The sequence below is a fragment of the Zonotrichia leucophrys genome, chromosome 4, assembly GCF_028769735.1.
Source record: "Zonotrichia leucophrys gambelii isolate GWCS_2022_RI chromosome 4, RI_Zleu_2.0, whole genome shotgun sequence".
NCBI classification, from domain to species: Eukaryota; Metazoa; Chordata; class Aves; order Passeriformes; family Passerellidae; genus Zonotrichia; species Zonotrichia leucophrys.
The window spans coordinates 22,855,606-22,874,333 of record NC_088173.1 but is presented as its reverse complement, the minus strand read 5'-3'; the positions used below and the strand labels follow the sequence as shown (position 1 = coordinate 22,874,333).

The 18,728-nt window shown below is 39.6% G+C and overlaps 1 protein-coding gene across 4 annotated transcripts in view; it reads left to right on the top strand.

The window, feature by feature from the left end:
- The window catches only part of GRIA2 (glutamate ionotropic receptor AMPA type subunit 2), an 86,637-nt gene that overhangs the window by 25,318 nt on the left and 42,591 nt on the right, over positions 1–18,728 (top strand). For 3 of the 4 annotated variants that reach the window (XM_064710783.1, XM_064710779.1, XM_064710781.1), the window contains exon 3: positions 15,762–16,001. In XM_064710783.1, the coding sequence (XP_064566853.1) occupies positions 15,762–16,001 (240 nt within the window). Of the gene's footprint in view, positions 1–5,050; positions 5,126–15,761; positions 16,002–18,728 lie in introns of those variants that run through there. The other variant, XM_064710782.1, reaches the window with a different exon arrangement.

Genomic DNA, 18,728 nt, shown 5'->3' with positions numbered 1-18,728 from the left:
GCCATGGGCACAGAGACCCTCGTGCAGCTCTTTGCTCAGCACTGGCACACTGGGGCAGGATGGGTTATTCCCAGAGTTTCTGTGGCAGAAAGCTTTGCTCACCCTGTGAGGAGTGAGCCTTCACTTTTTCCTGCACAGAGCCATTCTGTATGTTACAATGGTGCCTTGAATTAATCAAGTGCTGTTTGCACAATGGTGGGTGAGCTTGGATTATTAAGCTTCTTGTGTTTGATCTGTTTCCTTTTTCAGTAAATAGCAAAACTTCCAATGACTCCAATGAGAATAAGATTAAGTTGCTACTGTATTTCACATGTTTGCATAATAAAATGGTGATTCTTGCAAATATTTTCAATGGCAATTTCAGGTACTGAAACATCAGCTCTGCTCAAGGCAATTCTGAAACTGACTTGAGCTGTTTATCATGTTTCTTAGAGGGTGAACTGAGGCACTTGTAGCTTTCAAGGCAAGGCATTTCACAGTATCCCCAGAAAAGTATGCTCAATGAAAAGTAAAAAGAAAACTGGGGTGAAAGGGTGAAAATTCCAGTACTGTTTTATGTAATAAATTCAGCCAGCTGATCATCAATGTGTGACTTAATATAGCAAACAGCAAAAAAAGTCCTTAGGGTTTTCAGCCTTTTTTGATTTATGTAGTATTAAAGGGTGCCAAACTGGCAGTGTTTGAATGCAGAAGCCTTCCTATCTATTTGTGGTCCTTTAGGGACAAAGCCTACTAATGAGCTCAGAGGACTTCTTGAAACAGATTTCTTACAGTCAGGTGGAAAGCAAGGGAGAAAGACTGCATTACTGGTGAGGGTCAGAGGCAGAGCAGTTCTGAAATAAGAACCTTCGACTGGAGAGAACCAGCATGTTACAATTTTCAGGTTTGCCTCACTGACATTTGGGCCAGAATAAATGAGATTTTGATTCCATGCTGATGCCTTTGTTTCAGAGGAAGTCGGGAACCCATTTGCTGCTGGTCAGACACTAGACATTTTTCTTTTAAATGTATCCTTGTTCTGTGGTTTATATAACTGTCAGTGAGCTTTAGATTAGGCTTTGTTCTCCAGAGGGAAATGTTTTTAAACAGTAGTCCATGTAGTTAAGTATTTTGCAGGTGTTATGCACAATTTCTGTTTGTTTATTGTCGTAAACCCTATGTAAATTTATACAACAGAAGTGACAATGAATATGGGATGAGGAGAGCTGAGTTCAGCTTTGTCTCATGGGTCATGAATTGAGGTGAAAGAATTCACACCTGTGTTTTAGAGGTGCCCTGCCACCTAGGACGAGCCATATGGTTCAGTAAGTGCTGTGGCACAAGCTGGGTGGCATGCCTCAGCTGAGAGCTAGGCTTGCCCTTCACTTCACTGCTTTGTGTGCCATATGCTACAAAATGCTGTATTTTGTTGCATTACAATGCTGATCAGGTGTATTTATAGAAGCTATTTTAAAAGCCTGAAGCATTAGAATGCTGTATGAGCAAAAACTAATTATTCCAGGCAAACAGTGTGAGGTACTAGATTACCCTGGACAAAGTTGCCATAATGGAGGTTACATTTCAGTTAAATGCAGGAAGTGTGACTTAGAAAGATAAATAACATTTTTAGTAATCATCATTTAGAGTAATCTAAATGTTGTTTCTTGGTCAAACTATGGAAAAAATGCTAAACCAACAAGCATACAGCACTCCCCTGACCATATCACCCAGAAGATGGAACAGCTACTGACTGTCAAGTAGGGGAAACACTAAAAAGCATATTCTTTACTTCATTATTAGGATAGATCAAAAAGTCTTAGCTGTTTCACTTGAACTTGAGCAATTGATCAAGCTATTGTTTCTTAGCTATGGAAATTGTGGTCTGATTTTCCAAAAGTAATGGAGAGTGTTAGAGCTGTCACAGAAATTTTTTAACTGTAGGAGCTTAATTGTGTTTTATAACTCTGAAGTCTAATTGTTCAAGACTGGACTATTCTCCCTGCAGTGCACAGCAACCACTCCAGCTGGCTAGTGCTAGAAATTTTAAGCAGCCACTTGCAAGTGTAGCAAATTGGTCTACAAGACCTCCAGCATGATTTAGTGTATTTTGCCAGTGCCTGGTGCTTGCTTCATGAAACAGACACCCAAATCATGACACTTGTTTTAAAGCCATGAGTTTTTAAAAATAACAGGAGAGAAGGGAGGTAATATTTCTTTGGGAAATGACACATTTGGCTTTTTTGCCGATGAATTAGAATTAAAACAAATCACCAAGCCAGATGCTAATGACAGGGCTATGCAAGATGTCAACATGGCTGAAGAGTTTTAAATTTTTTTATTTGTGGAAGCTGGTGCCACCTGAACATATGTGACTGTGAAAAATCAAGTAGATCTTAAGAACAGGAAGTTAAAGAAGACTTGAAGCTTAATACTTCTGTTCTTGGTGTAAACTCCTTTTTAGCAAGTTGTCAGTGACAACCTGAAATACTCAAGGGGCACTAAATTTATTCAGCCTACTGTAACCAGTTCTAGTGCTATCCCATCAAATTTTGCTTAGGTTCAAATGGAAATATGTTTTTCATACCATGGGAATACATGGGTGTCTCAGCCTGAATAATTAAATTTGGATTAAGAGTAGAATATTTCAAGGAAGTTTCCTAATCAGCCCTGGCTCTGCTGCTTGTTTCTTATTCTGGGGTGGTTTAGGAGCCCAAGGAACACCTTCTGTTTGAATTAACTGAACTGGAGGATGTGTTTCTGAAATTCCCCTAATGCAATCAAACTGCTAGTGGGCATTTAGTCCACAGGGATAACATAAAGTCAGCCCAACCTCTGAAACCAATATATTCAATTTTCGATAGCAATTCTCCATTCTGCACATGAGCTCTGAGGGCAGTGCACTGCTTGCTACCAAACTCATGGTTAAAGGCCCAGTGTGAAGGAACAGAGAGCAGTATGTGCTGTGAGTAGGTCTCCAGGTGGCTGGAGCATTCAAACCAGGTCCTTAATGTGATCTTCTGATGTGCAGTGCAGGTGGTAATTCTTGTTTTCTAGTGTCAGTAATCTTTTTCTAGAGGGCTTGTCACTAGCTGCTTGATGTGTCTCCTTGAGCCAACATTTTCTGGAAGGACTGTGTATTAAATATTTCTTTCTCATATTTGATACAAAGGGGAAGTGAATTTTCATTTCTGTGATGTCAATGTGCCTGGAAAAAGACAATTTTTTTACTTAATATGTGCTTAGAAGCTCTTAATAAACAAGGTAAATTTAAAGTAACTATTTGCAGGGGAAGTTGAAAAGTTTATTTGCTTTATTAGAGAAGATGTACCAAATAGTGTGGTAAATATTTTAATGTTTATTTGTCTCTTGTAAATTTTGATAAAGTTTAAAAGTGTAAGAACATGTGTTGAAAACCTCATTTTCCAAAAAGGAGTTACTTATCTTATATATACGTCTAGAGTTCCCTGACATTAAGATAGGCTTTGCTCAGCTAAAGGAAGAAGTGTGTTTTGTAACTGTAAGGCCATAAAATCTCTTTTGCTTTGTGGGGGAGTTTGTTTGTTTGTTTGTTTGTTTGTATGGTTTTGGGAGGGTTTTGTTGTTGTTGTTGTTGTTGTTTTGGGATTTTTTTATTGTGGTGACTTGGGCTCACCACTGAAATGGCAGTAAGGGTGGATGAATGAGATATTTTTATAAAACCAAATCTAGTATTCCTGTAAGCCTCTGCAAAACATATATTTAGAACATACATAATTCATATGTAGAGAAAACATACATAATATAGCAGGAGCTTTGCAATAGAGACTTAAAGGCCCAGATAATGTGACTCTCTGACACTATTTCAGTGCTGAGTGGGAATGTTTTTTCATGCTGATTTAGATGTTGCACAAGTTTCCTCTAGAAATGATTTTATTTTTAGTCTGATGTAGTGTATATGCATGTCTATACATAGCATGCAGTACAATGTAGGTGCTCAAATTAGCTCAGGTAATATAGGCAAACCATAGAGGATAAACAGTGTAAAACGTCATTAAACTAATTGGCCCCACTTCTGTGAGATCTGAACACAGTCAGAAAAAATCTGGGAGTATAATCTCAGTCACAGTGAGGCACAAGGATGAATCATTGCTTTGGTAAAGTAACTGGTAATGATGTGCTCTATCACATCTTTGCAAGTTTTGTTAAGGAGTTAATCAGCCAGCCCTAAATAAAACAAAAGAAAGTTTGAAACTTTTAATGCATTTTGAAGTACATTAAGTTATTGAAGATTAAAGTAATGGACAAAGGAGAGACAAGGAATGTTCATAATATGTTTGCAATGTGTGCTCATTTTACTTTATCATTTTAAAGCTCTCCTTGCTGCTTTATTATTCAATAAGTTCTCTTAATTAAATAAGTCATATAATCAGGACAAACAGCTGTTCACTAGAGTGACCTAATTAAGAGGATCTGCCTGCGTTTCTCATTTGTTTTACTAATAATGTTTATTAAATGCTATTTGAATACTTCCCAAATAAATGATGTTTCTCTTACTTCTACAGTCATTGAAAAATAGGGCATGCAGATAGGAAGGTGTGGGATGTGACTACTGGACCATTTCTAAATACAAATAAAGCCTGGCAAATTAGGTTACAGCTGATTATCCCAATGAGTGTCATAAACCCACAAGATGTTGCAGGAGGTTAGACTATGGCTAGAAGTACTGCTAAAATGTCCCCAAAAGAACCACATGAAGCCATCCTTTGCTGTAGGTCAGTGGTTTAGGCTGGAACAATGCTGGGTGCAAGTTGTTTCAGGTGGCAGAGATCCATCATTATTCCTATGAGGAGTAGAAGCTGTTAGACCCATGACAGCATAGGAAATTGTCTTTATTACTGTTATTTTAGTCGTGAGCTTGTGTGAGATATTCCTCTCAGCAGGGTTATGCCAAAATTTTTAGTTAGCTAATTTACTTGCAAATCAGGTTCAGCTGTCTGGAGGGATGGGCACTTGGTCTGGGTGTGATAGGCTGTAGTACAGCTGTGTGCTGCAGTGACAAGGCATGGGCAGGGGGAGGGAAATATGCTCCCAGCTGCATCATTTCAGACAGAGATATGTCAGCAATAAACAGGACTAACTGACTTCCTCAGAATAAGATGTGTGGCAGGTCAGTAGTGGCCAGTTGGAAAATCACATTTCCTTCCCTTAAAAATGTAATATGGAGCCTTCTTCAGAAGTAATAGATCACTTTCATATCTTCTGCTGTACTTTCTCTGCCTCATGAAATCCTCTTTATTCCCTACAGCAGTTTCCTTAAGATTTGTTCCAGATTTTTTTTTTATCCTTATGAGGTAACCTCAGAGCCTTTTCTCATAGCTATCCCATCCTTCTAACAGAGGAACACCGTGCTGAAGCCATGCTTCCTTTTAGATGGTGTTAGACAATGTGTTCAGGAGTGATGGTTGGTCCTTCTAGCTCAATTAAAGAAAAACAAGTTTATAAATTGAATCCCAATCTGTCAACATTTTAACAAGATGTACTTTTGCCTACCAAGTTAATTTTATCTCTTTCCAAATCCTTTTACAATTTTTCAAAGACAGTTTTACACAATGACATTTTCTTGGAAACTGGAATATTATTAGTTTAATGAAATGTAGAAATGGGATGCTTCCAGCAATGCTGATTAAGGGGAAGAGGAGATGATGAGTATTCTGTTGTATATAATATTTCTGGTTTGAAAATATGTGTGAAAATGGTTATGCTAAAAATGGAGAATTACATTTTTAGTTGGGATAAATTATATTGGCTCTGTTAAATTCACTAGAGTTATGCTGATTGAACAAAGCAAGCCTGAAATAGATGACTTCTCCATGACTTGCACTGTGGCTCCAAAAAGCCAGTAGTCTTTTCTTAGGTTTGCTTTTACATCTAGGAGGTAATACTTTGTTGCACTCTAAATTATCTATAACCATAAGGTTGTAATTGTTGGGAAAGGTAGAAACAAAGTCAGAAAGCCAGCCAGACATATTTGCAAAGTGAGTTCTTAGATTTGTAGGAAATTGATTGACTTAAAGTTTGTGTCATCAAATGGAAACAGAGTGGTTTTTATTTGGGTGGGAGGAGGAGAGAAAAAAGGGAGGCAGGGGAGAGAAACTTCCTGAAGAATATCTGGATTTTGGAGACAAGATGAAGTTATATTTCTGTTGTTTAATAGTGTTCCCAGGTTGCTATATTTGGGGTTCAGGAAACATTATATTTCCTTCAGCTGGAGAAAATGGAAATTTGGACAAATACGCTAGGATCTAACATTAAAGAATTGTGTAATAATTTTCTGGAATATGAACTTTTTTTTCCTTTCATGAGGAGACTTGCATTTTAATTTTATTCCAAGAATCTTATTTGATTTGTAAAAACATAATAGTTTTAGCATGATTCTTTTTAACAGTGTTTGTAATGATTTTCTTTGCATCATGGTAATTGTCCTAGCAATGAAAAAGATTTTCAAATGCTTTACAGTGCACAGCCAAACACTATGTAATTGAATGCAACTGTCATTGAAACAGACTGTTTTTCTGACCTGTTGTTTCATTGTGAACATGATGTTTATTTACCACCTTCATTATTGCAGCATTAGCATATAGAGAAGCTGTGCCTATCATCATGTACTTTCCTAACAGATGGCTGCTAACTTCTTGAAGGCTTTTTTGTGCTTGCTTAAAATATCCCATGTTGGCACCAAGTTTCTTTCCTCAGTGTGAAGTATGATTGGCTGGTTGAAATAGATTAATCGTCCTCTCTGGCTTTTGAGCTTGTTTTCTACTGCAGCAAACCAGGTTTTGAGTCTAATTTTACAAAATGATCAAAGCTGCTTTTGTTAATAACAAGGTGTGGAAAGTTCCATTCAGTTGCATAATCTCTGAGCAAACAGTTCAGGTTGTAGCAATAACTGAAGATGGCATTTCTGCCAGGAAAAGTGCAAAAAAATCCTTTGTATCTCCTCTGCCAGAATTGTCCTCTACAGACGCTCCAGCCTCAGGATTTAAATTCTTCCTTTTTCAGTCTTTAAGGCTGTGAGAATTTCCCTGGTCAGCTCTGTGAAAAATTGAGTCCCCCTGTTCTGATGCAGACTGATGGATGGGGAACTCACTGTTTGTTGCTGTAAGTCACATTTTCTGCATTAATGCTGAGTGTACAGGTGAGGAGGATCATTGCTGAAGTATTTACTTGAGCAATGAAGTAATTTACCTCAACAATGATCTTTACATTGTTCTTTGTGTGTGAGCTCAATGATCACCTTCCCCAATGAGGTCTAGTTTGTTTTGGGGTTTTCCTAGCCATAAGATATGTGTGTGAACAATCTGCAAAGAGGAAAATACACGCTTTAGGTAAGTATTGAATGGCTATAATTTTGGGCAGCTTTTCTTAAAGGCTTAAAATAAGATAAAAGTCCATGTTTATCAGAGCTGGAATTAAAATTTGCAGAGATAAAAGGGAAGGTATTTTCAGTGTAATTCAGTGTTTTGTTATCCTGAAATATAGCACATTTTTAGTTCTGATTGCCATTGATTTTTTAATTGGCATTGATTGCCTCTCAGCTTTGGTAAAGGGTATCTTGGAATTTTAAAATGCCAGCCTTTGTTTGGGTTCTGTCCCCTATGTTTTATTGAATGCTACCATGCAGCTTTGTCCTGTTGTCTTTCAGATATTATGCTCTTCTTTGAATCTTTGGGAACTGTTTTCTTCCCAATTTTCAGTTAGCCTACCATGGCCTTTAGAAAAAAGGATTTCTATCTCAGGTTGTGCTGCTTAAAGCATACTTTTTCATGGTTCTAAATATCCCTCCGGATGGACTTGGATGATTCCTTATACCTTATTCAATCTTCCTGCAGGGAAGCTTATGTCTAGGAGGTAATCATAGAATCTGAATGGGTAAAATAGACCATGCAGACTATATCTATAATATTAGCGGAAAAAAATTTATTTAGTCTTGGAAAGTGTATGCAATATGCTGTCTGCTGTGCTGCAGTTTTTGTAATAGCTTTGGAAGCAATCCATACTGGTTTTTATTTTCACAATGATATTCTGATACAGTTTCAATCATATGTGAATTCTTTCTTTTCTCTGTGGTTCCTGCTTATTTCTTGTTCCATCTATTGTTCCTTTTCACTGTCTGCTTATTCAAAACGTGGTCTTTCAGAAGCTGAAATGATTGTGTAAACTGGGCATTCAGTTTCTACATCTTGTTCCTGGCTACTTCTGACTCATCTATCAACTTTTCAAACCAACGAGTGTTGCCTTTGTGTTTTGGTCTCTTTTGGAGAGGCAGTGCTTGACTCTTTCTTTATGCTTATGCTATGGTTTCTTTCTCATAGAAGTAAGAGAATGATTATTCCATTGTGTGATTAAATTATTGCACCCAATACTTATTTCCCTATGCTAATATTAAAACAGTTTTGCTAACACTAATAATAAACCAAGGTATTACAATGAAATAATATATAAAGCCACATTAATACTGGACAGCATTCGACATCTAAGCACCAAATGGCAAATACTATGTCATTTTAAATTTTCATCTTTGGACAGAAATCAAGTGTCAAATTTCTTATAAATAAAAATTCAGAAATATGTTAAGAGTAATGATACCAGTGTTTGGAAATTTACCTGTAAGCAGGTAGTATTGGACATTTGTTTCAGTAAGTAATTAGCACTTTCCTAGTTTCCTTTTTCCAGTTTGAATGTAAACAATTATTAGGTTCATTACTTTCCCTTTGGAGAGTACTGAAGGAAGAAAATCTTGGCTTAGAAGAACTTAATCAGAAAGAGTTTCTAAGCATATGTATTCAAATCCAACTGTTTCTATGTGATTTAATGATTCAGTTCTTCAACTGAAGACAAACAATCTGTCATTCCTTCATTGGAGTCACTTCACTGTGTAAAGCTTAGCATCTTTGTAATATGTTTGTATTTGTAATTTGCAAGTGTACTCTTCAGTTGGCACTTCCTGAGCTTTGGGTTTAGGATGATATGCATTGCAGAAAAATGTTCTATATGATGAGAGGCAAAGAGTGTAAAGTGCTGAATTTTATTGTTTCTGAAGAACCAGGTATTACCACAGTGGTAAATGTCAGGTTATCCTGCTTATGGAGTTCATTGACAAACCAGAGTAGTGAAATGGGGAAAGTGGGAAAGAGAGAAAGTTATGAGTGGCAAAAAGGAGTTGTAAGAAGCAGCAGATGTTGATAACAATGGAAGAGTTTGAGAATGGAGCAAGCAGTTTTGGCCACCCTCTGACAGAGCACATATTTCTCAGTGCAGGCTTAAGCTTGATTTTGTTAGTGAACAAATCTGACCCCTAGCTTTTGGAATAAAAGTCTAGGATACCTTTTTAGTGCTCTGAAAAACAAAGGCAAGCTAGGTTTGTGCCTGACTATGTTTGTAGAACAAGAAGTCAAATATAAAATACTTAAACCTTAACCATAACAAAACCTTCTGGTAATTGTTCCTGCTCAAGAATCTTAATTTACCCTCTTTCTTGGAATTCACAGTTATTTGCCATTCTACGAGAATCTCTTTAGAAAAGAGTTCCAGAATGAGGTTACTATCTTCTGCCCCTCTTGTTGCTAAGTAAGCCGTAGACTGTTTCTGAAAAGGACCCCGTAAACCAAAAAAAAACCCAATTCATACAGGAGAGCTTGAAACAAATGAATCCTGGCCGTTGGTTCTAATGTCATTAATGAAACAGATCTTTCATTTTTCAATGGTTTATGAGTCCTAATCATCATGACTTTTTTTACTCTAATAATTGTGAACAGCTTGTGATTCACCGTTCTAAAACTAATGTCTTCCAGCAATAGCAACATGACTGTAGATTTAGTCTGAGGTGGGAACCCTGCCAAAAACAATTGCAGTTTCTGCATTATCTGCTAGGTCACCATTTTATTTGGAAACACCATCCCTTCTTTTCCCTTCTGCACCTAAAAGACAAAGGAATTGCAAGAATTGTCAAAGTTTAAATGCTTATTTGTAGCATTTTTTTATTACCTAGCATAGGTGCCTGCCCACTTACCTTTAGTGAAATTTCACACAGAAAAGCACAACACCAAGGTTTTTCTGTGTGGCATTGCGACACCCACCACTGTTGATGAAAATTTATTTTTACCTGGATTATAGTTGATCCTGATTTTTTTGGCTGACCCAGATGTGAGTTGTGTCCATACTTGAAGATCTGTGTTAGAGAGATTTTCATCTCACATTAGAGTAGCCTTGGTTGAATTAAATGAGACATTATATCTATTTTGCAGGTTTCTTAATAATTTTAAGAATATAAAATGATTTTGCTTTTACCATGTCAGTTGTTGGGATTGTTTACCCCTGTGTGTACGTAATTCAGCTTTTAAACTGCAGCTCCTCTAGGCACTTAGAAATGCAGTGCCTTGACTTTCCCAGCTGGAGGTGATGCTTTTTACTTATCATTCACTGTGTGCAGGAGAGATCAAAATTCTTGTTTCACCAACCTTCCCCAGAAGAATACGCATGTGTGTAAGGATTGATGATTTATCAGGTGGAGAGATTAAACAGTTGTTCACTGTGTTAATTCAAGAGTGCTTTATTTAAGTAGGTTGTGATGACAGGTGGTATGATTTTGTGCCTTGTCAGGGAGGAGTTCAGTTTGAAAGAATAGCAGTTGCCTTCTGAAGAGAGTGGGTGCATGTGTGCCACTGAAGAGGGACAGTGGAGCACAGTGGTATCTACAGCTCTGTCCTGTGGGTGGAAGGGGGAATAACACCTTTTTCCCTGTCATGGGTTAACCCTACCAGCTGCAAAGCATTCACACCACTCAGTCTCCCCTCTGTCCCCAGCATACAGAGGAGAAGATAGGAAGAGAAGAAGTGAGAAAACTTATGGGTCAGGGTAAAGGTCTCCATGTCAGGAAGGTGAGGAGAGGATGGGGGATGATTCTCAGAAGGCGTCACCCATGATTTTCAAATTTTCTGGTTGTTGGCTGCTGTAGGCAACATTATTCCATCTGTGCCTAAAATATCTGATGATGGAAGCAAAGCAGTGTGACAGGAGAAATGCATCCCAGGTGTTGGCAGTAGTGACATAAAGCATTTTTATTTTTCAGTGGTCCTTTGATGAGACACTTTTTGTCTCTGTCACCTTAGAGTGCTAACAGTATTACACTAGTACAATACTTACAGTATTAAAATTGTTTAGTTCAGAAGGTCACAGTAGTGTACAAGTAACAGTCTATGCAAGATTCTCATCCAGGAATCCAGAAGTAAACTGATGCTCTATTTTTATTTGCATTTTTGAAGGTGAGTTATGAGGCATTAATTCCTTTATTGTAGCAAGTTCAGATGGTATTTAGCCTTTGCTGCACATGGGAAACAAGTATTCATGAGTGTGTGGGGAGGTAGTGAGACGGTTTTGCCTCAGCAAGAGCATAATGATGTGGAATAGAACAAGGAGTTCCAGTAACTTAAACAGTAAAGCTATTCAGAAAATTCACAGCCTTTTTCAGAAATCTTTGTCCAACATGACACAGCTGCCCAGAGACAGGGCTCCCATGGGAACATGCTGCCACACAGGTGTTGGGCTGGAGCGTGGAGCCTGCTCTTAGCAGCACTGACCAGCAGCAGGGAGCCCTCCTGTGAGAGTGTGCATGGGCAGAGGAGCTCCTCTGTGCCCAGTGACAGAGCTCTGGGCAGAGGAGCTCCTCTGTGCCCAGTGACAGAGCTCTGGGCAGGGGAGCTCCTCTGTGCCCAGTGACAGAGCTCTGGGAGGGGTTCATGGGCAGGGGAGCGCCTTTGTGCCCAGTGACAGAGCTCTGGGCAGGGGAGCTCCTCTGTGCCCAGTGACAGAGCTCTGGGAGGGGTTCATGGGCAGGGGAGCTCCTCTGTGCCCAGTGACAGAGCTCTGGGAGGTGTTCATGAGCAGGGGAGCTCCTCAGTGCCCAGTGACAGAGCTCTGGCAGGTGTTCATGAGCAGGGGAGCTCCTCAGTGCCCAGTGACAGAGCTCTGGCAGGTGTTCATGAGCAGGGGAGCTCCTCAGTGCCCAGTGACAGAGCTCTGGCAGGTGTTCATGAGCAGGGGAGCTCCTCAGTGCCCAGTGACAGAGCTCTGGGAGGTGTTCATGGGCAAGGGAGCACCTCTGTGCCCAGTGACAGAGCTCTGGGAGGTGAGTGGCTTGAGGAGCAGCAGAGAGGGAGAGGGACCAAAAGCTGCCTGCTTTCCCTGGCACAGGCTGGACAGGCAGACTGGATTCATGACAGAAAGGATTGCCTTTCCTCCCTCTGTCTGGGTGAACACAGTGGCTTAAGGGATAGGGGGCAGTGGTGATGGGTTCCTGCTGGTGTAGCTGCTGTGTCTCCTCTGTGACTGCCCCACCTTCCCATGTGCCCTCCCATAACATATCTGAGGCTCTGCAAGGGAAACTGAACAATAGCAAGGACGCTGGTTCATCCAGCATGGAGGTGTTGCTGAGGTTGGCCTATGCTCTGCATCAAAAACTGCTTCCATAAAGAAAAAGATGTGTCATTTCCATAGGAGAGTCCTCTCTGAAGGGAACAGAAGGCACCTTATGCCAACCAGCCCTCCCTCCTTGGGGCTTGGGTTTAAGACATGAAGAGACACCTTCCTGCCCTGAATACTGCCTTTGATTGATTATCCTTGACTGATTTTTTTCAATCTGTAATCAAGTTGCAACAAGGCTGAGCAAGTCCCTGAAGACTGTCCCAAGTCCCTGAGGTCTCTCTGAGAGCAACCAAGAGACTTCAGGGCCTTGGGACAACTGATTGGAGGATCAGGAGCACAAGTGGCATTTTCCTCTATCCTTCCAGGTGCAGAGAACACACAGAACAACCAGCAAGCCAGCAGATCAATACCTGGCTCTAAGCCTGGTGTCATCAGTAGAATTTTGATTTTTGGGGTTTTTTTGATCATGGGTCAGTTCACTTGACATCAAGTCTGCTAGGACTATGGAGGTCCTGTTGTCTGGGAATTAGCAAAGGTGACAACCATCTACAAGAGCTGGAAGTATAACCTTTCCTGTCAGACAAACCTTGGTGCTGGGGAAGGTCATCTTGAATGCTGTCACAAAGCACATGTGGGTCAAACAGGTGATCAGGCTCAGCCAGCACAGATTTGTGAAAGGCTCCTCGTCCAGCCTGATCTCCTTCTATGGCAAGACAACCCTCTTGGTGGGTGAGGGAAAGGCTGTGAATCTTGTCTACCTGGCTTTAGTAAAGCCTTTGACACCATTTTCCACAGCATTATCCTGGAGAAACTGGTTGCTTATGGCTTGGAGGAGTAAAAAGCTGGCTGGATGGTCAGGCCCAGAGAGCAGTGATGCATGGAGTTCCATCCAGCTGGCAGCCAGTCACAAGTGGTGTCTCCCAGGACACAGTGTTGAGGCCAGCCCTGTTTGATGTATTTATCAACCATCTGGACGAGAGGATCAAGTGCACCCTTGGTCAGTTTGCAGAGGACACCAAACTGGGTGGGAGTGTTGATCTGCTGGAGGTCTGGAAGGCTCCACAGAGGGGTCTGCACAGGCTGGATTTATGAGCAAGGCCAACTGTGTGAGGCTCAGCAAGGCCAAATGCCAGATCCTGCTCTTGGCTCACAACAACCCTACACAGCATTGCAGGCTGGGGGAAGAGCAGCTGGAAAGCTGCCCCATGGAAAAGGACCTGGAGGTGCTGGTCAGCAGCAGCTGAACATGAGCCAGTGTGTGCCCAGGTGGCCAATGGATCCTGGCCTGGATCAGCAATAGTGTGGCCAGCAGAACCAGGGCAGGGTTTGTTCCCCTGTACTCAGCACTGGTGAGGCCTCACCTCAAACCCTGTGTCCAGTTCTGGGCCCCTCACTGCAGAAAGGACACTGAGGGGCTGGAGCATGTCCAGAGAAGGGAAACGGACCTGGGGAAGGGTCTGGAGCATGAGTCTGGTGAGGACCAGTTGGAGAATCTGGGGTTATTTAGTGTGGAGCAAAGGAGACTCAAGGTGGACCTTATCACTCTGTGCAGCTGCCTGGAAGGAGGGTGTAGCAATGTGGAAGCTGGTCTGCTCTCAGATAACAAGCAACAGAGGAGGAAATGGCCTCAAGTTAGGATAGAGGCTATTTAGACTGGATATTAGGATAAATCTCTTCATGAGAGGGGTTGGGAGGCATTGGAACAACTGTCCCAGAGAAGCTGGTGAGTAACTATCATGGATGTCTTTAAAAGAGGTTGAGATGTGGCACTTGGGGATGCGGTTTAGTCTTTGCAGTGCTGAGTTGATGGTTGGACTCTAATCTTAAAGGTCTTTCCACTCAAGACAATTCTATGATTCTGTAATGATTTGTAGCTAGAATGGAAAAGGTTTGACCGTCTTGTACTTTAGCCCTGTAAAACCTGCAGCATCCTTTTATAAAGAGGTGTTACTCATCAAGTTTTTTAATCACTTGTATTTTCTCACCTGAGGCAAAATTCTGACCTAATTAAAGTTAATCGGTGAAAACTTAAAACTGGCAGACTCAGAATTTCACTCATCCTGTTTAGGTGCTTTTGATTGGAGTAGAGGAATAATTAGGGCGTGAGAGATGAGTGGTTGCATAGATATAGGCAAAGCCATGGAAAGAAGATAGCAATGAGTAGTAACAGGCATAAAGGGATAATATTTGTTTTAAAAAAAGAAACACCATTTTAAAAATGAAGATACAATAACTTTGAAAGATAAAAATATATTATTAGTTCAAATCTAGAAAATTCTAAAATAAACCAAGTTATTTTTGCCCTTATATGAATTATGGTCAAGGATTAGTGTACTAAATGGCTGGGCAAAATTAGCATCAATTACACTATGATTTCTATCTATAAGCAGGTCAGGTGTCTCTAGAAGGATGTGTCTTGCTCAAGGTGACTCTGCAAACCAAAGAATGCATAAGTGATAAGTGTGAATTAATCAGAGATTAATATTTCCTTCTTGTACCCTGGCTTTAGAACTTAGGCACTAGTATGCCCTGCAGTCTCAAAGAAAGGAATAGCCCAGAAAGAACCAGCTCTTCTGCACAGGCTGTTGTGGTCAGTCACATTCATCAACTGGATTGAATTGTCTCCAGATAAAAAGTGAATGATCAGCATGATATTTACACCTATGAGGTTATTCTTCCTGCAACATGACCGCAAGTGTCAGCCAGAAGGACCAGCTTTTGCTGAGTCCTACAAAGCAGGGATTAAAATAATGCTTTGATACAGGAGGGCTTTAAAGCAAATGGACTTCTTACTGCTCTTGATAGATTGGAGTTCAGTTTTGGCTTTGGGTTTTCACAAATGGAAAGTTATTTAAAGTATTTTCTACAAAGCTCAGTGAGTCTTGACCTCAGAGGCAGTTTATTTTTAACATGACAAAATATTATCTATTTCCATAATGCTATGTATGGTCATAATGCCTCATTTTTTGAATTGCAACTGCCATTGATGTCTGTCATCACTGTTCTTTACAACATAAATTGAATTTAAGAGTAAGTTGGTGAGTTTTATTTCTGCATTTATCATCTAGGAGTGTGCACCACTGATACTTTCTTTTTTTTTTTTTTTCTAGTGTAGGTTTTTTATTACTGATTGGTAATGCTAACAAATTATCTCCATAGCAGAGTATTATTTTTTTGCCTGATATTTATGTGATCAGATACTTTTCTGACATACATTTCTCATAATGTATATATATACATACATTTTTCAATAATTTTTTAAAAATTTCAATAATTTTTAAAATTAAATTCTCCTGCTAATTTTCTGTCTTTCTTCTTTCTAGTCTGCTCCCAGTTTTCAAGAGGAGTCTTTGCTATTTTTGGATTCTATGACAAGAAGTCTGTAAATACCATAACATCATTCTGTGGGACTCTTCATGTCTCCTTCATAACTCCCAGCTTCCCAACAGATGGAACACATCCCTTTGTCATTCAGATGAGACCTGACCTCAAGGGAGCTCTTCTTAGCTTGATTGAATACTATCAGTGGACCAAGTTTGCATATTTGTATGACAGTGACAGAGGTAAGCTGTGGTACTATTTACCTGTACCCTGTTTGGCAGGTGTATCTCATTGAAATCTGGAATTCGTATTAGATAAGTAAATAATGGAAGAAATATTTACCTCCAACAAGTGTAAGTGTAATTGAATAGTGTTTCTTGCATTTAGAAATGAGCTTTTGGGACAGAGACAAAATTGTTCAGATGAGAATGAAATTATTATGGTATGCATTAATAGAATTGCAGCTCTTAAGCAATGTGAGATTAGTCACATGTTGTGAAACAGTTTCTATGTAAAGTTTTTTCTTTTTTTGTTAAAGAAACATCAAAGAAGAAAAAAAAAAGTCTGAGCATGAAGGGCTGTCTGCTACCACAGATTCACTCCGTGTATGCAAAATCCATAGCTGGGCACCAAGCAAACAATAAATCTTGGATGCAGTCAATCCCTACTTCTTTGGAGACTGCTTTTGGTATCAAGTTCCTTGCCTCTGATGAGCTTGGATTGTATTGTTGATGTTGATAAACCCAAACCCATTGCTCAAGATCAATTAACTCCACCAATACAGCCTTCTCATGCCCTTTTGTGGCTGTAGTAATAATAACATAACATTTTATGAGCTTGAAAATGTCACTGGCAAATTGTGGTATATCAGTTAGTTTTCTAAGAAGAAGCAGCTTTATCCAGAAAAGGTGGGGTTTTTGATTGCTTTTTCTGGAATTCAATTTTTATAATTCTGTTTTCAGGTTGTCCTCATCTAGTAGTCCTTGGCTATCTCTTCTATCTTACCTGCTCCTGTTCCCTTTAAAGAGACTACTTTGTGGCTTTTCTGCATGTTCATTGGTCAGAGTTAAATACCAAATGCATTTTAAATTATAAACTGCTAATAGAGTTAAAGCATACCACACTATCTTTTGTTGAGTAATGGGGTGACTTTAAATTCCCTGCATTCTGATGCCATTTTATACATGATGTTCAGAAGCTGAAGGGGTCTCCTCTAGAGAGTTCTGTATCACTTTTGTAAGCATTCCAGTTAGAAGAACTAATCCTGGTGTGTAACCTCCAAAGGTAATGTCACATGGAACAATGAAGGCTAAGCTCATTTCTCTGGCAGTTCCTTTTCAAATTCACATTAGAATCAGAAACATTCACTGTCTTTTTAGAAAGGACAGATGTAAAGCTATTTCTCAGCCAGTACTCTGTCAATCATCTAGCAGTGGGCAGAATGTGACCTGCATGTGATTTATATTTAGGAAATACTGAAAAACACCTAGTTCTTGTGAGCTGCACTGTCTGGATCTTACCAGGAATATCAGCATCACTTTGTTCTTTCTACCCACCCTTAGGTTCTTCCTTTTTTATTTACCTCTTGATTTTAATTGTGGCAAGGCACCCCAGTGGTAACAAGCTCCAAGGCATGCAACTCCTGCCCTTATGTGGAGTAAATCTTTGCTCCTCAGTGCTCCCCCCAGGTTGCATGAGGTCAGATTGCAGTGCTGAGCAGTTTGTAGCCAGCTACATTGACATCAAATCCCACATACACAAGTCCACAGTTCTTTAAGCACTTTGCCTGTTAATGTAGTGACAATGATGTATATTTAAGGAATGATGTAGGATTGAAAATGTTAAGGCAAAGAGACTTACTTAACTTAATGGAAACTATAAAGGCTAATAAGAATTAGTTTGGTGACTTATTCCTAAAGAATTGTTTATTGCTGGTGTTGGAGCACTTCTGTGTTTAGGGACTGACTGGCTGAAGTCCAGGGCAATTTGCTGTCATTCCTGTCCTTGAGGAGTGAGACAGTTCAGTAGATGTGTGCCCAAGCTATTTCTGCCTTAATGCAGTAGTTATTCTCATGGAATGTGGAGTAGTTACCATCCTTACATCCTCTCTGCCATTGCTAACACTAAGTTTTAGAAAAAGTAGTAGCATTATTGTAAGATTCTATCTGTAAAAGAATTGCTAAGTTATTCAGCTTCTCTTCCATCTTTCTTTTCAAAGCTCACTGCTTTAAAAGTTTGTCTCATGATAACCAAAAGAGGTTCAGGACATGAGTTTCCCAGGCAGAAGTGCTCATGCAGCTTAAAAAATAGCAACTGAAGTTGCTGGACTTTTCTTCTCTGCTGAGTCTTCCACTTTTGTTACTACTTTCTTGAAAATTTCACTTTCACAAAAGTATTGCTGCAAATACTTTCTGTTTGGTTGTTGTGTTTTTGCTTGTGATTTTGCAACATGCAAAATCATCATCAGAATAAGCTAAGCTGTATGGGGATGACAAATCTGCCACAAAAACAAAAATAAAGCAAGCAATCCAGGCAGCCATTTGATATCTCTGGAGAGAGTATGTCAAGAAAAGAGAAACCCTGGGAAAAACAGAAGATTAGAGGAGTAAAATATAAAAACCCTTTGCAATGGGTGGTATTAGCATTAGTAGTCCTTAATAATTTGTGCCTAGGTGAGATTGTTTAACTCAGAGGAAATTTAGACAGGTTGGAGGACCTGAAATCTGCTACATGATATTTGAAACAATTATTCAGAATAAACGGCATCAGTTTGGCTGATTTGTCTTTTTTTTAAATTTTAATTCATCATTTCAAGCAGTATTTTGAGGTTTAAACATACTTTCGTGCTTTTCAGTGTTTTAAGATGCTCCCTACATCTCAGTTTGCTTACATCACTAATCTTTCCCTTTTAACACAAGTTCTCCAGATTCATCTTTGGGATTTGAAATAGATTATATGTACCAGTGGAC